Below are 20,230 nucleotides of genomic sequence, written 5' to 3' on the forward strand. Positions count from 1 at the left end.
TTTAACTCACTTTATTATTAATTTTATGCATTCAAATGATATATTTATTTATAAAAATAAAAAATTTTATTTGAAAATCTAATCACTATAATTCTTTCACATCGGCTTAAAGATTACATTCAAATTTTCTGAAATCATGAGATGCAAATGGGTTGCGCAGGATACCTTAGCAATATAGCTAGATTATAATAAAAAATTCTGCTTCATCTGTATTATTCAACTAAATATTAGATAAATTGGGCTGAAAATTTACATAAAATCATATTTTTTTGAACCAGAGCCCCACCTTAAAATTATGAAAACGAAAATTATGCAATCGTTGCTTTAATGGCGATGATTCATCAAATCCTCCTCTTTAAAAAAAAATGATGGCCTTTGTTGTGAAGCATTTAATACGTGATTCTGATTGGTTGCTGGTTGGTTGCCTAGGCAACGAAATCAGAACCGCGCTTTAAATTCATTAATCCTCAAAACAGTCGTAACTCATAACCCTGGTAGAAATGTTTGAGGTGTTTAAAATGAAATCTGGAAACCTTGATAACAGATAAAATATATGTAATATAACTAGCAAGAAATTTTAGTAAAAATTAATCATTACTAAGAGTGTGTAGTATTACAACATGTGTATTGAAAAGTGGCACCGTAACCCTATTTGAAGTAATAATAAAGTGTGTGAATATTATTTAGTTTTTTTTTTAAATGTCAGTGAGAAGTTCAATTAAAAGAATAAAGAGTTTGAAGATATACTGTGTCTCTGTGCCCAAAGTCGCCCTCGGTGAGGTTTGAGAGTTGAATTTAAAGAAAAGTTCAGTATCCGAGTCACTAAGTTTAAGTCTATCATTATACAATACTCTTTGAATTGTAAAAAGGCTACTATACAACTAAAATATGACACTGCCACTTCCTATGTTACCTAGAAATATGTAACCTAGATGATTCTGATTTAACTGTTTTCGTTCATATTTTCACATCCAGGCTCATGCGAATTTTTTAATTGAGCAGGTCAAATTTTAAACTACTATCTCTAGCACATTGTATTTCTGGTTTCTAGCATATTTTTACATGGACAAAGTGATAAATGTTTTGGCTTTTTTGTCAAGGTATTAGGTAATTAGAATTTAGACTTTTAAGAGTTGTGAGAGATTTTGAGACCGCTACCTGTTTCTCCATTTTTGCATTTTTTCTCATTCGAAAACTAACAGGTCTAGAAAGCTCATATTTTGCATATAGATTTCTTTTGTGATTGTGAAAAGATATTTAAAGTTGAATCGGCCTTAACTGAAAAACTTGCAAACTCATGCTATACGACTAAATAACTATCATGGGTGTTGTAGTCGAACACAAAAGTATTTCAGTTAACGTTGATTCAACTTTAAATAACTTTCCACAATCACAAAAGAAATCTATATGCAAAATATGAGCTTTCTAGACCAGTTAGTTTTCGAATGAGAAAAAATGCAAAAATAGAGAAACAGGTAACGGTCTCAAAATCTCTCAGAACTGTTAAAAGTCAAAATTCTAATTAATGCCTTGACAAAAAAGCTAAAATACTTATCACTTTCTTCATGTAAAAATACATTGGAAACCAGAAATACAATGTGCTAGAGATGGTAGTTTCTGTGCAACTGTCTACAAGCAAAATTTGATACGCTAAATTAAAAAATTCATATGGACCTCGATGTGAAAATATGAATGAAAACAGTTAAATCATAATCATGTAGGTTACATATTTTCTAGGTAGCATAGTAAGTATCTGTGTAAAATTTCAGTTGCTTTTTTATAATGCAAATAAAAGGCATTTTAATGATAGACAAACCCACTGACTTTTATACTGAACTTTTCTTCAAATTCACTATTCAAACCAATGATAACGACATTGAGCATTATTAATATATTTATTAAAAAATAGTTTTGACGGATTTAGTAACATGTTACATGCTTATACAATATTAGCAGACGTTAGTGTGCCGCCCAACACTTATGGTAGATTTTCTACCAGTGTTATTAGACAGAGATAGAATCAAGAGCGCGCGAAGCGCGCCTTCATTCCTAGTACATAAAAAAGGCGTACAGAGTTTCCACCTCACAACCTGAATTTTCTTTGAAAATATGCAGTTTACCTCAACAACACTGCACGTGTAATCACATTCAGTTTTACTAACGTAAACGCGATAAAATCTATACTCGCGGAGGGTGCATTTTCTTTTTCCGCAACGTAAGCGAAGCTAATAACATTCGCGTAAGTACCCTTGGGCTGGAGAAATTTTCACCAAAGTTCACGCAACACATGTCGAAGTGTAAGAAAAACTTGGCTTCTTATTAGATCCTGAGGGATAATGGAAAGTATTCATCAAACAATGTTTCCTTCTTTAATTTTTCTTCCCAACAATTACAATCTCATATATCAATGCGTTAGGAAAGCATTCCAAGAATAGAGTCTCTGACCCATGAATCACAAAGCGTGTCATGGTGCACTCAATTTTAATATTGTGTCTACGAAAGGCTGTAAGGGTTTCGTGAATTGCTCACACGTGTGACGCAGAAATTGTTTCCTCCCTCTCTCCCTCTCTAGTTACTGCCGTTAGGCTATATTTGCATTGGGATATATAGTGACGTGCGACTGAAATATCTCCTCTGGCTTGCTGACTTTCTGCACTTTTATTTTCTACCTAGCTATGTGAAACTTCGTACATATGGAGATTTCTAGATCATGTTAACTTTCACTTGATTTTCGCAGACCATAATTTTCAAAAGTTTTTGCTTTTTCTCCGAGGAAAAGCAAATCAAGTAGGTTTAGGATCGAGCCGAACAAGGACCAGATACTACTTTGGCTCAGTTTATTTATTTTTCTTCGTACGATTTCTTCTACTGTCAGACCGAGATTCCCGCGTGTTAATGATACTGAAAAATAATTACTTGTCGAAATTAAATTTTTCCAACGACTGCGGCGGAAAACGTGGAAAGCAACGTATACATGCCGAGTTCACGGATCTCCCGAGGCTCGTATATCGGTGGACCATACGGAGACGCGCCTTTTCGTCGACGTTTTTCCGTGTAAAACCGAGTTAGAGGGTCTTATTCGCAGGGCTTCTCTGTATCAGGGGAATCAAAAGGTAAAAAATATCTTGGGCTTCAGTGTCGCTCTGGAAGAGTAAAAAAAACAAATGAAACCTCGCTTTCGTATAAAAAGATATAAGTATTTGCGAGTTTTCTACTAATGTATATCATTAATACTATAATTATTATATGTACAATTTTAATAATAGAGCGGTAATTCAAATAATATCGTGACCTATTCAGGCCCTTTGAAAAATAATAAATCTGCAGGTTGTCTTATATTTCATTTTTTCTTTTAAAAGAAATTTTAATTGCATTAAAAAGAGCCAGAAGAAAACATTAGCAGTACTTTCTTGAAAAAAATACTAAAATTAATAAGGAAAGAGTTCTTTATATAAGGCCAGGCTCGTGAACTCCTGCGAGATACCTCGCCTTGAAAACAAAGCAAACAGAACAAAATACGCAGCGGATAGAAGTACGTGTGCAAGAAACGTCAAATTAAAAGCATTTTTATATAGTGTGGAAAGTCGCACTTGGCTTATTTTTGGCTGCTCTTTTGCGGCGTTACAAAATTTATATCCAACTTAACATAACCGGGGGATATACACTTAAATGGACCAATATTTACCAAAAAATCTAATATGTGCGAGATTTATCTACTTCATCAGTCACTTTTAAGCGAAATAAAATATTATTTTACATCTACGACCCATCTCAAAGTATTAAATGACAAGGGATTATTAATAAAAAAATCTACAAAGTTTAAAAAGAGAAGAAAAATACTTACGGGATCGTCGGTGTCGGCTGTGTACGAGGCGCAGTCCTCGCAGACTTTTCGCTGGCACTCATGGCACGTGCGCGAAACTTCCTCAGGCTTGATGGATTTTATGCAGACTCGACAACCCGCAGCTCTACTCAACGCCTTTTCTTGCTCCGTTTTTCTGTATGTAAAAAGAAATTCACAGGTTTGTTAAAATGGTATCTCATTATAACGGTTGCTGAACTCTATTCGATATATCGATATTGTGCGCTAAAAGTACTATTGACAGTTACGAAGTTTGCTTTTTAAATTCAGACTGTTTAATTGTTCGAATCAGGTGCCTATTGTGTTAAAAAAAGTCAAAGAGCAAAGTCGACCCATCGGATCTGCACATCTACTAGAAATGAAAACAAAGGGCAATCATGGCACCAAAGCTTCAAGGAGATCATTCCATTAGCTTCATCATTGCATTGCATCAAAGCAACGTACCGAAAATTGAAAGCTTGAACGAAATGCTTTCTCCACTTGAATATGACGAAGATTGTCGCCGGCAATGTACTTGCGATAAATAGAGCGAATAAAAAACACGTACAAAAGATAAAGGAAAAACCTCATCCAGTTGGCCGCAGATGAATCAATAAGTAATCGGCACTCGGTCAATGGTATTGCATTTCAGACGAAATCGATATTATTTTGATCACTGCAGTTTTTAACCTAAATTAACAAAAATCCTGAGAGCTTAATTATCATGACGCAACGCCAACCAACACCCTCGTAATAACTCATACGCCAATTTATCCCGCCTCGCGTAGTTGATACAAAAATAACAATGGACTAAAATAAGCGAAGAAAGGCGGAAGCCGGCACAGAAAAAGAAGTCCGTCGCACCGCAGAAACAATGCGAGAAGGGCGGGGAAAGCGAAACCTGACAAGGTCGCGCGGCCGTCGAAAATAGCATCGACGTGACCCGATTAAGCCCAGATCTCCTCTGCTCTCGGGAATTGCCATCCAGATGCATAAATAACGCGTGTGTGTGCCTGCTAGCTCCTCATTTTTTCCTTTTATCCATTTATTTCTTTTTAGCGCTAGATTTGTCCACTAGGCCGTTTTGTCTCTGTTTGTCTAACACTTATCAGTCACTTGGCGGGAGGGCAAGGATGGCTCGGAGTTGAATGTCGTCGAGAGTGCTTCCGCTTAGGACTGATGAAGAGGCAAACACAGCTCGACGACTCGAATTTACGTATTTTATTACACGAGAAATTGACAGTATGGTAATAAAATCACTTCCGTGTAATTTAGAAAATTGACGTCTGTAACAGTGTTAGATCTAATTCGAACTATCTCGAACTTTGTATACTTGAACAGCCAGCGTCTAAGGTGCGGTGAATCTCGCTAAATTTAAATCATTTTTCGAAATCTCCATGAAAGCCCCACCGTAAAACAAGACTCCGAGACACTTAAAGCAAGCTCCCACGCTTCAAAGCCATAACACCCGGCAGTCCACTTCCTTCTCATGAATGATTTATGCGCGAGTGATGCAGCTTCTGTCCTTACGCTCGGACACAAAAATGACGCGGTCAAAGCGAACGTGCCTGGTCATAAAAAACGCTACGTGCGGGCTTTCAGGTGATCCCATAAAGTGCAACGAGGAGGAGGGAAAGGACGAGATGCTGGTGAGACGAGACTTAGTGGTCGAATGGGTTGCGCTGAGCTGGAAATTTCATTTTTTAGTGGCCATTGAGATAGTTGGATGATTATAGTTTCTGTATGATCGTCATCCACTTCCGCTCTTATTAGAAGCTAGATGGATTGGCAAACAAAGACGATCACATGCATGGATACATCTAGTATAACCACCTCGAAAACTCATCGTTGCACCTCATCACAAATATTTGCATTTAATTGCTTTAATAGTAATTTTGAAAGCAACTACCTTGAAAAGAAGAGCAAATGCTGCCTGCAGAAGTAGTAAAAGTACGCGCATAGTCAGACTTACACTTTGGGCGGCTCGATGACTGGCGTACTCTCCTTAGGCTGTATGATTTCCACGGTCGTGACCTTAGCCGGTGTCAGTTTCGCCGCTGTAACAAAACGAAGCAGAAAAAAGGCTTGAGAATCTCATCCACCACGATGAATGGGCTTCTGCTCATGTGTGTGCTCAGGTGAATCGATAACGGACCGAGACTTCCTCATTGAGTGCCAACGAAGGGATCGATTACTAGAAAACGAGGAGCCTTCACCCATTTATCGCGACGTCTGTGCGACTGCTTTTCTTTTATTTTAGCCAATAGAATTATGTTAGTTAGTTTACGATTTATTTGCGCGAAAATTTTGAGGAAAAGAAGAATTTAATTACACGTACTTGGGAATTTAGTATAGTTTTGCTAAAACGAGCTTATTTTCAAAATGAGCAATACCGGCGAGAGAAAGAGTTTCACTCCCTGCAGGATGATAAATATCATTCGCGTATTATCGAACTCAGAAGGAATAATCTACTCAATGCAGCGAATGGAATTCGATGCTGCAGCAAATCATCTTCTTTTTCTGAACGAAAAACCTGAAATAGCGCAGCACACGAATAATCTTGCTGGCCATGCTCGCTTAACAAATCCATTTACTCTACTTTAAAAACCGCGGACCAATATATAATTCATCTTGCCCGAGTATCGTATATCACTGGAATAGCCGCGTCGGCGAATAAATCTGTGTTCGCTACAAATTATTTAAACGCTCCGAGGCTAGCGCGAGCTTTTTTTTAACGCATGCCGTGATTACGAGAACGCCGCGATAAAAATATCCTTCCTAGCTCTGAGGGTAGAACTCTGGTGCAGAAAGCCGATTGAAATATGTCGGAAAGTCGTGACTCACATTTGTTCCGAACGCGAGAAGGAGGAAAGCAGGCGGGGAAAAGTTCACGGGATGGGATCTGCACTACGTATGCTTACTAGGGGGAGGGGATAGGTGTGTAGAGAATTTTAGAAAGATAAGTTGCTATTATTGATAGAAAAGTTATCAAGTGCGCGTTTTTATAAAACATACACATTTGATTATTGAAAACAAAATTTTGGACGCAACAATATTTCCAACGTGCTTGAATAAAGTCGAAAATACTACTATTACAAAGCTCTATATAGAAGAAAAACAAAGAAAAAATCGCAGCTTCTCTGCAGGGAAATAATCACGACGAAAACTTGTTTCGGCGAGATTTAAGTGAGCGTGCTAATTGCTTTTTTCCTCTCACTCGCTCTCTCGTGATGCGGAATAATGCGCCGTGCGCCCCTCGAGCCTCTAGCTCTGTCTTAATGAAATCGCGCAAGTTGCGGAGAGAGCTCTGCTCTTTCTTTTAGGTAACTTGCTACGCATATGAACGAAGAATAATTGAAAATTTAGAGGCCTTAACCCTGTTGGAATACTTTAAGTTTGAGATTAAAGTTACGAAAATTATGTGCAATTTATGAACTGTTTTTTGCCTGCTATAAAACAGTAGAGTTTTTTTTTAAATGATAACCATCGATGCGTAAATTTCTATCTTTTCATATATGGAGGCCCATTTATTTTATTTATCTCTGGTCGCCTTTGATAAAATACTCGAAAAGAGAAAGCGAGAGAAAGAGTTGTGTGAATGAAAGAGAATTAAAAAGTGCGAGCGAGAGGGCCAGATGAATGAAAAAAAGCGAAAGAAAGTAAGCAAAGGAACGAGAAAGAGATTGATGGCATCCTCTTGCCTCTCTAGATATTATGAGTAAATTTCACGAGACGCGGCAGTTTTATTACGGAGGCTTAAAAATAACTCGTGAATAACTGACTCCTCAATTTTACCTCAAAATTTTCATCTTTGAAACTCGACAGAGCACGACTCAATACAGAAAACTTTCTCTGATATTAACTTTTGAATTTTTAATCTTGAAAAATTTCGCCCCCAAGAAAAAACTTCCGGAATGACACTAGCACGACACTTAACTTCATTATATTTTCAGATCTGTAAAAATATCCTCGACACTGCATTTTTTTGAGTTCTCATTTTCTCTCTCGTTACACGCGCGACAAAACAGGAAGAGAGAGAAACAAATCGATACATACATACGCGCACTCGGCCGACAAAAGCAACGCTATACCAGCACAGCACAAAGGCAATCTCTGTGTCTCGCTATTTTTTTTTCTGCGCGCATCATCCGTCAGTCTTGGGCAAAAAACAATGGAACAGAACGACGGATACACGACGGCTAGAGCGAAAAAGTAGAGTAGTGAGAGAGTATTAAAGGAGATGAGGAACTGTGAGTCGGAAGAAGGTTCGGAGAGTTTAGTTGGGAACTGCTAGCGTTCGAGGATTGATGCTGAAATTAATATATCCGTGGAGAAATTCAATGTTCACTTTTTACAACAAATTTTGTAAAATTTTACTTTAATCAAGCTTGTACTAAAATGTTCTTGTTTATCCTGTAAATGTAATCCCTACAATCGCCAATTTTCAATCGCAGTTGCTCCATTTGAAAAATTAAAATGCAAACGAGATATTAGCATTGATTCAACTTAAAAAAAATGCTCCGTCTAGATTGACACGTTAAACAGAAAAATAAATCAGTTACCCTCTAAGCTTCAGAGTAATTTCATGCACTCTGTCCGTAACAATTGCCTGAAAGACCTCTCAATTTTCCGCCCGGAAAGCTTTGAAGAGGCGTATCCTCGGAAATCTGTCTCTGGCAAATTGCGCAGAGTTAACAAATTCGCTAGATTTCGTCTAAAATCCCAAACTTGCCTCATACAGGCAAGTCAGGCCATTGTTGGAGTCAAACGGTGCGCGCATAGCTCGTTTCCATTATCGGCAGTGCAGAATTGGATGAGAGCGTTTTGTGCGGCCGGCTCGGAGTGACCGCAGCAAGGCCGGATTGATAGCGAGCCGTTTGCGCTGGTTAAGGCTAGCAGAGACTCGGTATCGTGCGGGCTTCGTATGTTTTGGATTTCACGCAAATTTCTGAGTGCTGCGTGATGTACCGGTAATTAAAGTGGAGCAGCGGTTGGGTGTACCTGTTTGAGATAGAATGTTCCGAGACTTGAAGTTTGAAATTTTTGTATGGAACTTTATGGAAATAAAGCAGGTGCCTGGCCAAATGATGATTGCGAAATCGCAGACTTTATAATTCTTGAAAAAATTATGCTATTTCTCTCCAGGACAGTTTAAACCACGTTTGAACGCTCCGAACTCTGAAAACCTCTTCAACAATGCTTTATCAAATCCGGCTAAACCGCGAAATACCTTGACTCCACTCGACTAAGTTGCATGTGAGAGTATCAGCGGCAACAGGAGAGAGAGAGAGGGAGAGAGAGAGAGAGAGAGAGAGAGAGAGAGAGAGAGAGAGAGTGAGAGTCAGCAATGGTAACACGGCATCTTGGCTCAGGTCAGTAAATTCAGCCAAGCAGCTTTGAGAAATTAGCTTTTCTCGTGCTCAAGAGACCGGGAACATACACAAACGCGCGGCTATCCCGAGGTCGAATTATCGCTGTAGACGATTACGAGAGAATCGTCGGCTGACCACATCGAGGCCTCGACTACTCGCTTCATTCCGCGAATTATTGTTATACGATAAGTTGGCGCAACTGCACAGGGCACGCTGAGTTGATCAGTTCAGGTTAGCTGATACGCTTGGACCCTGGGTTCCGCTGAGATGCTTCCTCATAGAGATTACATTAACGTTTGAAGTAGTTCGACTCCTAATGGAGAAGATAATGGTTTGAATAGAAATTCCGCTCGAGTTGAATTTCTCTTTATTTCATTTGGCGGAATTCCGCGGCCAAATCGCTATCCACTTGGTTATCTGCGCTGTTATGATTTCTAGGAATTCGTGAAAATCGATCTTTCTATTGTGAATTGTTGAGTGACCTACAAATGCTCTTTACGTTTTAGTTTATCTCCAAAACACAGTATTGAATTTCACCATACCTCCGTACAAGCTAATGACGCGCTGCTGAAACGGCCGAGTTATATGGAGCTATAACTCATCGCAACGTGACAGCTGCATTTTATTCGCGCAACGGGCAAACTGCTGCTGCCCATTATCCCTGGCTCGCAAATTAATTTCGGATGCATATAAGCGCCAGCAGACGCAGCTAAAAGTGTTGCGCGATACAACGATTGTTTTGGCTTATGAGCATGCACGACTGGTCGTGCTATACCGTCGCGGGGAAGAAAAATCTGTCGAAATTTCGCGTCCGCGATCATTGTTTTCCTCGTCCGTATGTTTGCGTGGGACGAATATTTTTGCAGCTGAAATAATTGAAACTGTTTCGCTGATGGATCTGGTCCATTGCCTCTGTTGTGACGTCGTTGAATTGAACAAACTATAGCCGTCGGTGGCTTTATCTCGATGATCGACATCTGGTAACTGCATCATTCACACGTTTCATTCTTAATTTATGGACAATTAGAGCAACGATAAAACGTTAACGAATTAAGTTTCTAGCCGAATACACACAACCTTGACAACTGAGCCTTCACCTCCTTGGTTGCCTGGCGTTTAACTTGCACCGAATGCTACGAATGCAAACATCTCCGCATAACTAGGGCCCTCTATCCTGTATACATCCCTCGCGCATTGTGTCCTCCTGAGCGCCGTCTTCCTTTTACCTAGTAAGCCACTCTCGCGAGCTCTCCAGCATCTGTTCTGGAAAGCTGGGGAGTTTAGTAAGGTAAATCAGCCGCGCACTCCAAATGTATTTGTGTGACCTCAGTCAACAACGTTCCTGGCATATCTGTGTCAATATTGAGAACTAGAACGTGGTAGTTTCAGGGGAAAATTTGATTAATTGATCTGAATAGGCAAACGACAACGACGGATTTTTCATTGCGTGGCAAGAGCCGACGAGGAACCTTGACATGAGAGCGAAAACAGAGTCTAGAAGCATTCGACTTTCTTTTTTTATTTACCCCTACAATAATAAGCGCACTCAGCGGAGCTATTAAAATGCTTTATTACAATTGCTTTCATTTCAAGTGAGCTTTTAATGAGGTTATGCTAGTGCTACACGGACTTTTAAAGAACGCGTCGACTTTTACCATCGCCTCCTACTCTTACTTAAAGATAAACATCGACTTTCGCATCGACAGCTTTCTAGCTAAACCACCGGCATATTTCACTCGACTCTGCTAAAACATAAAAAGTATATGAAAACTCGGAACCTTGATCCACCCTCGACGAAAATTGCATAAGTGCGCAGCTCACAATCAATTTCGAATGCTCGATCGATAAACTTTCTCGAATTCCCGGGTGCCATTCCTCGTCGCTATTGACCGCCAGTCGCAGCCACGCGGACAGGGTCAATCTCGAGAACGGAATTCCACTGGGTGTTCGCTTCTGCTGCTGCCGCTGCTGCTTCCTTTTTTCCTCGAGTCGATCAAGGCTCCGAGGGACTCGCAGGAGCACAACAAATGGCTCTACGGACTACGCTCCCGCCCGCGCGTCGGCGTAATAGAAACGGAGGAACGCTCTTTTTCTCCTCCTTTTTTTCAATTATTCCTGGGACAGGTATTCTTTGATTGGCATTTTTGTACTAGACTAACCTTTTAGTTCTGATAGAGATTTTTTTTTTGCTTTCGTCGCAGCTGCGAATGATTCCATCATTGCTGAGCAATTAACGTTACTCTCACAAGGAAGCGATTCGCGACGAAATACTTGATGTATTGAAGCGACGAAGCGGGAGATGACAACCCTCGTTTTCCGAGGAAAAAGAAACAATCGCAAAAAAAGAAAACCCAAGAGGACAAAAAGAAAGATCTTCACGATCGGAAATGGCATAACGACGCGAAACAGCCGCATGTGTTCTCCGTATCTCTGGCCGATCTCTCTCCACTTACGCGCCAATTCCACGCATCTATCTCTCGCTCCTTTTTTCTCCTTTCCCTCGAAGCTCGGCTTGATTTTAGAATGAATAGTGAGGTTGGATCGATTCTTGCACGGGTATATATGTATAGACACGACTCGCGCTCGCACAGCCGAACAAAGGCTCGTCGGCCTGTAAATGTGCCCCGCGGAGCCGGATATATTACATGTGATAGGAAACTGTGGGTGTATGTGGGTGTGAGAGATAGTGTATAAGCCGTGGTTTAGGGATATTCATGTGCGCGTACTCGTGAAGGCGAGCGGGCAACCTGAATTTCGTTCCTCCGACGCAAATTTTAAGAGCTTCCCTTGTACGGATTTCTGTGAAAAGATTTTCTTGCCTCTGAAGGCAGGGGTTGTATACACAGAGGAACCGAGGGTGGATTTTAGCTTTTTTTCAGTTCTTGAACAACTTTTTTACTACAAGCTTGACTCTCGGTTTCAAAATATAAAAGTACTTCAGTCCGCATCGCCAGCTACGTTTTATAAGTACTCCACTCTCGATTCTCGATCGAAACGTATATTGTCACTATGATCAGTAGAGTATCCGGACAATGGTCAGACACGCGAAACGACAGGAGATATCTACAAGCGTAAATTGAAACACATGAGGCCGATTTTTCGTCGCCGTTGGTGTCCCGAGACATCCTTCGCGCCGACAGTCTAGACAAACGCTTAATTGGACAAACACGCGGTGTCCGACGAGGAAGGGATACACGCGTCGTGGTCGCCTAGTGTTCGAGCGGGCTGTTTGCGCTCGGCAAACGCTCGCACACACCAGACGCGTTCATGGCTTCCTGGCAGTTGAGACAGTGCGACTGATGAATATATTCGATTCGCACGTTGAGCTAATGTTCGACTATTGAAAATCGCTTTTCGAACGATTGCTAAATCGACGCTGATTGACGAGATTTTTCGAGTTTAGATTTCTCAAAGCTAATTGTTAATACTCCGAGAGTATTCTCGCGTAATTTGCGAAGAAAGGATAAATAATTAAAACACAAATAAACTCAGTAAAATAAAAAAAACTATATTCAAATAAAATTTGCGAAGCGCACTGCTCGGACTCCGCCGCAGCCACCCTCGCAGACGATTGACGCTCGACCCCACTGCTAGTCGCCGATCGTTTTACAGTCGCTGGGAAATCCCAAATTTCCCTTCTCCAATGCTCATCCACACAAAAACTATGAAACAAAGCCGTTCAAAGCACTCGTTGTCGAAGCTGTCCCCGCCGCCCGCGCTAATCCGATCCGCCATAAAACCCGAGCCCAACATCCGCGCCGCACAGCTCGGCTCAACAGCGCGGGCCCATGCTCGAGCTGATGTTATGCTGGCCAGATGTGCGTACTCGAGATTCGGATTCGAGCCTACGTACTTTTCTTTCGAGGAAAAGCCATAAAACTCGAACCCGAAAACAGAGCGGTCTCACGTGCGCGGTACAACTCGACCTTTGTCCTGCACACTCTCCGCAACCGAAAAAATATACATAAATCGCGCGCTTGCCGTTCCCACATTTGTCCAGACCGAAGTCTGTGACGCAGGAAAAACTCAACGTATTGTCTCACGAGGAGAAAACCTGCGCCGAGATCAGCAATTACAAATTATATTACTACTATCCGCGAACACTGTCAACCAAATATAACCCCACGAAATCTAAAATGCCTCCTTCGTACGTTAGCTGTCCCCGAAATACAAGCGAGCCACTTCTCGAAACAGGCTACCCTTCCAGACGACGCATTTCCCTAGGGCAAACTGGCCACAGAGAAACGCTCCCAGGTTTTCATCTGTTCCGGGCCTCACCAATTAATCAGCCGTAACCGGCTGGGGGGTGAAGAAAGCGGCCCCGATCGATCCCATTTAATCGTCGTGCACGCAGCCTACGCTGCCGGTTTCCAAAACCGTAGCGCTGAGATGCTCGCCTTTAGAAGTTTGTATTTCAGCTAACCTACGTCGGTAACACTAATCGCCGTCTGCAGTGCAGAGGATGAATAAACAAGGACAGGAATATTCTAGTGAAACATAAATTGGGAAAGCTTCAATAATTGAAGAGTGAGCCATCGGACATAGTCGTACCAAGTCAATATACCTATTGATCATAGAAGCGATGATGGAAGCGAGTGGGCGATTACCAGAAAATGGAAAATGGCCTATCGCGTTTTGAGTAATCGTTTTCCGATCACTGAAATAAATAATTGAATCCACGTTTACTCTTACGATATCTATTAATCCTGTATTAGAGCCATGTTAGGAAGTCGAAACAATTTAATTCCTTCGACTTTTAAATTCTGTAATAATTCTTAATGAAGTTATGAAAAAAGAACTCATCCGTAACTCTCGAAGCTTCCGGTTCCTCAAACCTGATCTCTACACAACCCATTGCACCAATTTCAAAATTCAGCCCTCGAGCAGGTACAGCTTCGAACTTATTATAACCCAATAACCCTCACACGATTCCCTCAGCCAAGCCCACTAGTTTGTTACGTCGTTCCACAGAAAACTCCTCCTTTTACGCTCGCAGAAGCACGTTACCTACTCAGATTATACGTTTATTTTATCCTTGTTCATAGTCCAACGTTTATTTCGTATCGGAAGCGTCGCCTCATCGTTAGATGTCTACGGCAGGTGGCCCCCCTGGATTATCCGGTCATCATCTTTGCTTAATTAAAGTTAGACCTTGCGGAGCACTTTCGCCGTCTACGATAATGCAGGCTAAATTGACCGTTAACGGGGGAAGGAAGTTCAGAGGTGCTTGTTGTCGAGCCGAACGTCCGAGATGATTACGTAATATCTGGGGAGAGGCTTTGTTTTGAACGTCGTTTTGGTAATCGAGTTAACTCTTTCATGGTTTATTGAGCGATATATAATTAGCTTTTTACTTTTATAATAAACTCACCAATACGTAATTACGCTATATACTTGCACTATCCAAGTAACACTTTACACGTGAGCCACCCTTCCGTTTAACAAAGAATCAGAGCTTGCGCCTTTGAAAATAAATGAAACAATTCAACCCTCAATCGCCAAGATCGAGCGTTCCTCTCGAAACATTTACAAAAGTCACGAGATCGAGCTTCGATAAAGAGACGGCCGGCACCCCTTTAACCGACCGGTAAATGGCTGCTATTCCGGGCATCCTAATCTCGGCATCAGCTCAACTGGCGTAATGGAGGCGCATCTGTCTTCGCTTTTCGTGGCAAAAAAATCAAGCGTGAGAGTCGAGGCGATCGGCCGAAAGAAACGGGGATTCGATAAAGAAATAAAAGGGGGTAGGCGTATAGGCTCCCATGACATATTTCCCAATTTAGATGTTATCCGCGGGACTAAGACTCGGGACAAGGGCTACTCTACTAACCCGAATCGCTGTCTCGAGCGACACCTCTTATCTCGACTAGTTCTTGGGTTTTTGTTAGTCTTAATGTGGTCGTACGTATTTTGGGACGGTTGTTAAGCGCGGAGTGTGTATGTGTGCGCGCGCGCGTGTGTGTGTGTATATATATATATATATATATATATATATATATATATATATATATATATATATATATATATATATATATATATATATATTGAAATATTTGTTTGCATTTCTCTGTCCGTGTAGCTGACTCTGTAGAATATATCTTCCGGAATACTTCTAGAGATAGCCAACTTTTCCTTTTATATGAAGTCAAGATATACGGCTTCTTTTAATTAAAGACTTTCAGTCACATGCTAACAGAAAGTATACTTTTTTGCCAGAAATTATTTTACTCTCGAACCATGCTAATATTTCAATTCGCTTAATTTTGCTCCAAGTACATTTTCAGACTATTCCGAAAGATATATTTCGCATATAACTTTCAACTTCCTCCTCCATCTAGTCTCAAGATATTATTAGGTTCTGCTTCGTTTAATCCGAAAAGGTATTTTTAATTCCCGCCTCTCGAAAACTCGGGCAAAAGCAGATTCAAACTCGACAAAAACTTGATCCTCTGCTAAAAGCATTCTTTATCACCGATCGCACTCTCAATACTCTTGTCTTAAAACTTTTCCAATACACGAATTATTAGCCTCCCTTACACACACTCAGACATGTACATGTACACGCCCGCCATACTCGTCCTCCTTTTTGCGTATAATTCTTGCAAATTCGACTAATTGGGAGAAGAGGCGCGCGCTCCCTCCTCATTTACGCTTAATTCCGCCTCCGGTTCGCGTGTGTGACGTTACGCGCACTGCGGCTGAATTCAAATTTAACTCGGGGGTATGCGCGGTACATGCGGTAGTACTGCCAGAGAGAGGGAGAGAGAGAGGGGGGAGAGAGAGAGAGGGGAGAGAGAGAGAAAAAAAGAGAAAGAGAGAGAGAAAAAGAGAAAGAGAGAGAGAGAGAAAAAGAGAAAGAGAGAGAGAAAAAGAGAAAGAGAGAGAGAGAGAAAAAGAGAAAGAGAGAGAGCAAAAGAAATCGATCGCGCGAGAGTTTATTTGAATTGTGGCTCGTCTTTTTTATCGGATACTTACCGTTACGAGTTTCACCTCTCGATCTTTTTGCTTTGCTGACTCTCGCTGTACACGAAATTTTTTGCCTTCGAGTTTTATGATATTTCTTTCGCTCTGTTGTTCTTGTTTTGCAAAGCTAGAATTTATAGGTACGTTGATAAACTTATTCAATTACAATTATATGTATGATTTGATAAAAGAGTCATTCAGAATTGGTTAAAAAGCATTTCTTTGCTATCTGGTTTCAAGAGAATTGATCAATTTCGTATTCACATCGAAGGTGTTAAGCGAATTCCAACTTTGAATCAGATCAGCGTATCAAGAAACAGGTGAACTTTACTATAATTTATTCAATCTAGTTTTGCAAAGTTAAAGCTACTCTCAAATTGTGTAGATTTTCGTCGCTCTGCGCAGTGCGCATACATCCCTCCCGAACAGAAGAATAAACGCACCAAGTTTTGAAACGAGAAAAAAAAAGTTTCAATATCCTATTGCACTCGCTCGAGAAAAGTCCGCTTCGTGCTGTAGCCGTCGCGTCATCTGTTTTATCTAACGTCGACTCGTTGAAGCCATTACTATTTCCGTGCGCTTTAACTAAGGATTCCTTTACGCGTATATAGAACTCCATTCTTTTATGTTTGCTCTTGTTCGTTATGTATTTGCATATTGCGCGCGACACTTTACCTATAGAGGCCAGAGTCGTTTTATCCGCGTTTCTTTTCATTTCCTTGTTATCGACTTCTGCTCGATACACGTTTCATCGTATCGACACTCAAACAGTGATTATACATTCATTAACCGGTGTCCATGCGAGCGCGCGCGAAACTCATAGGGATCAGAATTCGCGCTGAACATATTATACCATCCGTAATGGCACATAATTTCCTCTCCACTTACGCAGTCAGCACCAGGAGCCGGCGAATTCCAGGCATCATACAAGACATATGAAAATCTCGCATCCCGACCATTACCCGAATTCCGAGCGTCCGAGACGATATCAATAAGCCCGTCCTCGCCTCGGCTCTTTTGTTTTGCATTTTCCGGCCTCGAAATTCCGCAGGCGTCCGCCGGGACGTATCGGATTCTCGCGCGAGGCCCGTTCCCCCTTCCCCGTAATATTATTTCACCTTTATTGCGCTCGTCTTCCGCGTCGTCATGACCCCCACATCCTTTTTGAGGGACGTGATGAAAATGCCGAATCATTTTCTCTGGCTCTACTCTTTCTCTCTCCGTCGGTGCTGTCTCGGCTGCACGTGCGTGCGCGCGGACATTTTTCTTCGACACGAGTCGAAAGGAGAGTCGTTCGTTATGTCGCATGCACCGGCAGAGTCGATATTTCAGAAAGGTTTGCGGGGCGGACAAGAATTTCTGGGCTGTTATTTTTAAGACTATTGCGAGTTCCGAATGAATACAAAAGATACCTCGATAAGCGATTCACTCGTCAATTGAGAGCAAAGAAAAACGATTTGACGACATCGCGCCCTATAAGCCCTTGAAGTAACGCAAATATCGGTTTCAATCAGCTAACTCGATCAGCAAATGGTAGTGCGATTGTTAAACCTCCACGTGTCTCCCTTGAAACGTACATTTTATCCTCAGATCGCAGTTTCTGTGCCTCTTTCTCTCTTTCCGTATTTAACGATCCAACTACGCACTCTTATCTAGCTATCTATTTATCTGTGTTGCTCGCCTCATTCCCCTACCTTATCTCACTCCCCCTCTTTTCTCTCGCCTCTCCCCACTTATAAAAGGGAGCAAGCGAGCTGGCGTTCGTTTATCTATCGACGATCGCTCAAGCTCGAGTTTGCTCTCTTTGCGCCGACGAGTAATGGCACTCGAATGGAGAAAAGAAATTCTAAAGAGAACCCGGAGGAAAGAGAGAGAGAGAGAGAGAGAGAGAGAGAGAGAGAGAGAGAGAGAGAGAAAGAGAAAGAGACTCCATGATTTCCCTTCTCGCTCCATCCCGTATTTACGCGTGTGTGTGTACGTGTTTGCGCGCGATTTCTGTGTTTGCGCAGGATAGGATTCGCGCAAAACGCGAGATGCTGCCGCTATTCAAGCGTGTATTACGCGGGTTATTGGCTGAATCGGGGCAGGCGAGAGCTCGGCGTGAAAATAGAGCAAATTAATATAACGAGAGGTTTTTTTTCGCTGCTTTGTTTGCGCCTGTTGCTCGCGCGCCGTGGCTGAAACGCCAAGCGAGCTTTATTTTCTAGAAATCCATCGAGACATATGTTTAATGGGTATTAATTGTATTTGCAATCGATAACCTCTTACTTACTTGAATTTAGATTTATGGTTATTTTTTGAAAAAGTTTTATCGACGTACGATTTCAACATCAGCGAGCAATATTATTGCGCTGAATTTTATTTGAACAAATCAATTTGCGAAATTGTACAGCCAACAAGCGGAAGCAATGTAAAAAAAAAATTAAAACATCCGTTTTTACACGTTCGTGCAAGCAAAACATGAATCTCGCCCTCCAGCTGACGAAAATACGATTGTGAAAAGCGAAATTCGGGATCATTTGCGCGTGATAAAATTCGCGTACATGCGCGCTGGATTTCGTCGTGTCGTCGTTGAGTTGAAAATCGCAGGCATCACGTATCTCTGCCCGGTCAGCCATGAATATGTACAACTAATTGCTGCGAAAAAAATCACCGATCCTGCTTACCTAGAAGCGAATTCGTGGATAAATAAATAAGCGACAAAGTGAATTGGCGGACTCGAACGAATCGATTTCGGAAAGTAGGACGTTGGCATCTAATTTTATCTTTGAGTAATTTTGATTAACGCGACCAGATTTTTTTTATTTTGAATCAAACCCAAGGATATGCATTGCTAAATAAGTATTTATCATCTCACCAGTGCTAGTAACCGTCATGAAGTCCGTAATCTGCTTGAACTTGCTGAATGTCTGACAGCCGTCATCCGTTGCGGCGGCGCTCGAGCTGGCATCTGGCTGTGTTGTGACCATCTGTAAACGAGCGAACATAACATATAAATTTGCTTTTTAAAACTGATACATTTCGCAAGTTTTTTTTAGAATTAAAAACTCAGCGAGTGCTTATATCGGCAACATTTGCAAGGGATTTTTGATTTTTGGCTTGATTCAAGTATGTAAGCAACTTTTTCATTAAATAACAAAAAATCGAATATCTGCATGATCACATTTTCAGATCTATATCGTAGCATCGCTCATAATAGCTTGCTAAATCTTCATCCCGAGAATTTCACAAGCCACAAATTTCTTAAAAGTCCGTTCATCTTCTTCAAGGTGATGTAAAACATCTTCACTCAAAAAAGGTTCAAGGCTAGCGGCGCTTGATTTCCCTCGAGTCAATCCCTTAATCGACATGTAAATTAACAAAAGCATGTTCCTGTGATCTACTGTCTGACGAGCTAAAGCGAAAGAAGAAAGAGTGAGAAATCGTCGCACAGGAAGCGCCGAGACAAAGGCCTATTTCTTCTATCTTGTTTCAAGCGCACTCTCGAGTGTTTGGTCATGGCGGAGAGCACAGCCCTTTTCCGTTGCTGCGTCTACTCGCGATGAAATTGTCAAGTGAAAGACGGACGAGTGTTTTGTTTTAGGACGGCAGAGTAACGGGTTAATTACGCTAACTGATTCTTAGACTTGGTCAGAAGAAGCGTCCATCTTTACTGCTAAAACTGATCTGCATTTAGAACGCAAATGGTATGACAACTATTCTAGTGCAGCTTTAAAGTTATAGATATAAAATGTAGACTAGTTTATGTTTTTTGAAAATGTAAATTGACCCGCATTAAACCGAACAATTCACAAGAAAATAATCTGACTGAGTACGGTTTACCGTCTAAATATTTGGATCCTCTCAAGCCAAAAGAACGAGCGCGGAGGTCAAGTGCCAGGAAATATCGAGGCCCTTGAGTCTGGATCCTCGGAATACCTTCGTACTGCTTACCAGAATGCGAGCATTGCGCGTCCAATTAACCGCTACGTACATCAAGCCTCTCGACGATCCAGTCAAGGTAAGAGCGCCGGACTATATTCCTCGAGATAAATCACTTGGCTGATCTTTTAGG

General features: G+C 41.3%; 1 protein-coding gene across 7 annotated transcripts in view; it reads right to left on the reverse strand.

The window, feature by feature from the left end:
* LOC100116327 (regulating synaptic membrane exocytosis protein 1) overlaps positions 1 to 20,230 on the reverse strand; it is a 153,642-nt gene that overhangs the window by 81,228 nt on the left and 52,184 nt on the right. For all 7 annotated transcript variants that reach the window (XR_004227595.1, XM_031929944.1, XM_031929942.1 and 4 more), the window contains exons 4-6: positions 19,034 to 19,145; positions 5,814 to 5,898; positions 3,845 to 3,998 (exon numbers count right to left, since the gene is read on the reverse strand). Coding sequence is in view for 6 of the 7 variants with exons in the window: in XM_031929944.1 (XP_031785804.1) it covers positions 3,845 to 3,998; positions 5,814 to 5,898; positions 19,034 to 19,145 (351 nt within the window). In the remaining variant the exon portion in view is untranslated. The remainder of the gene's footprint in view (positions 1 to 3,844; positions 3,999 to 5,813; positions 5,899 to 19,033; positions 19,146 to 20,230) is intronic.

This window comes from Nasonia vitripennis, chromosome 4, assembly GCF_009193385.2.
Source record: "Nasonia vitripennis strain AsymCx chromosome 4, Nvit_psr_1.1, whole genome shotgun sequence".
Taxonomy (NCBI): domain Eukaryota; kingdom Metazoa; phylum Arthropoda; class Insecta; order Hymenoptera; family Pteromalidae; genus Nasonia; species Nasonia vitripennis.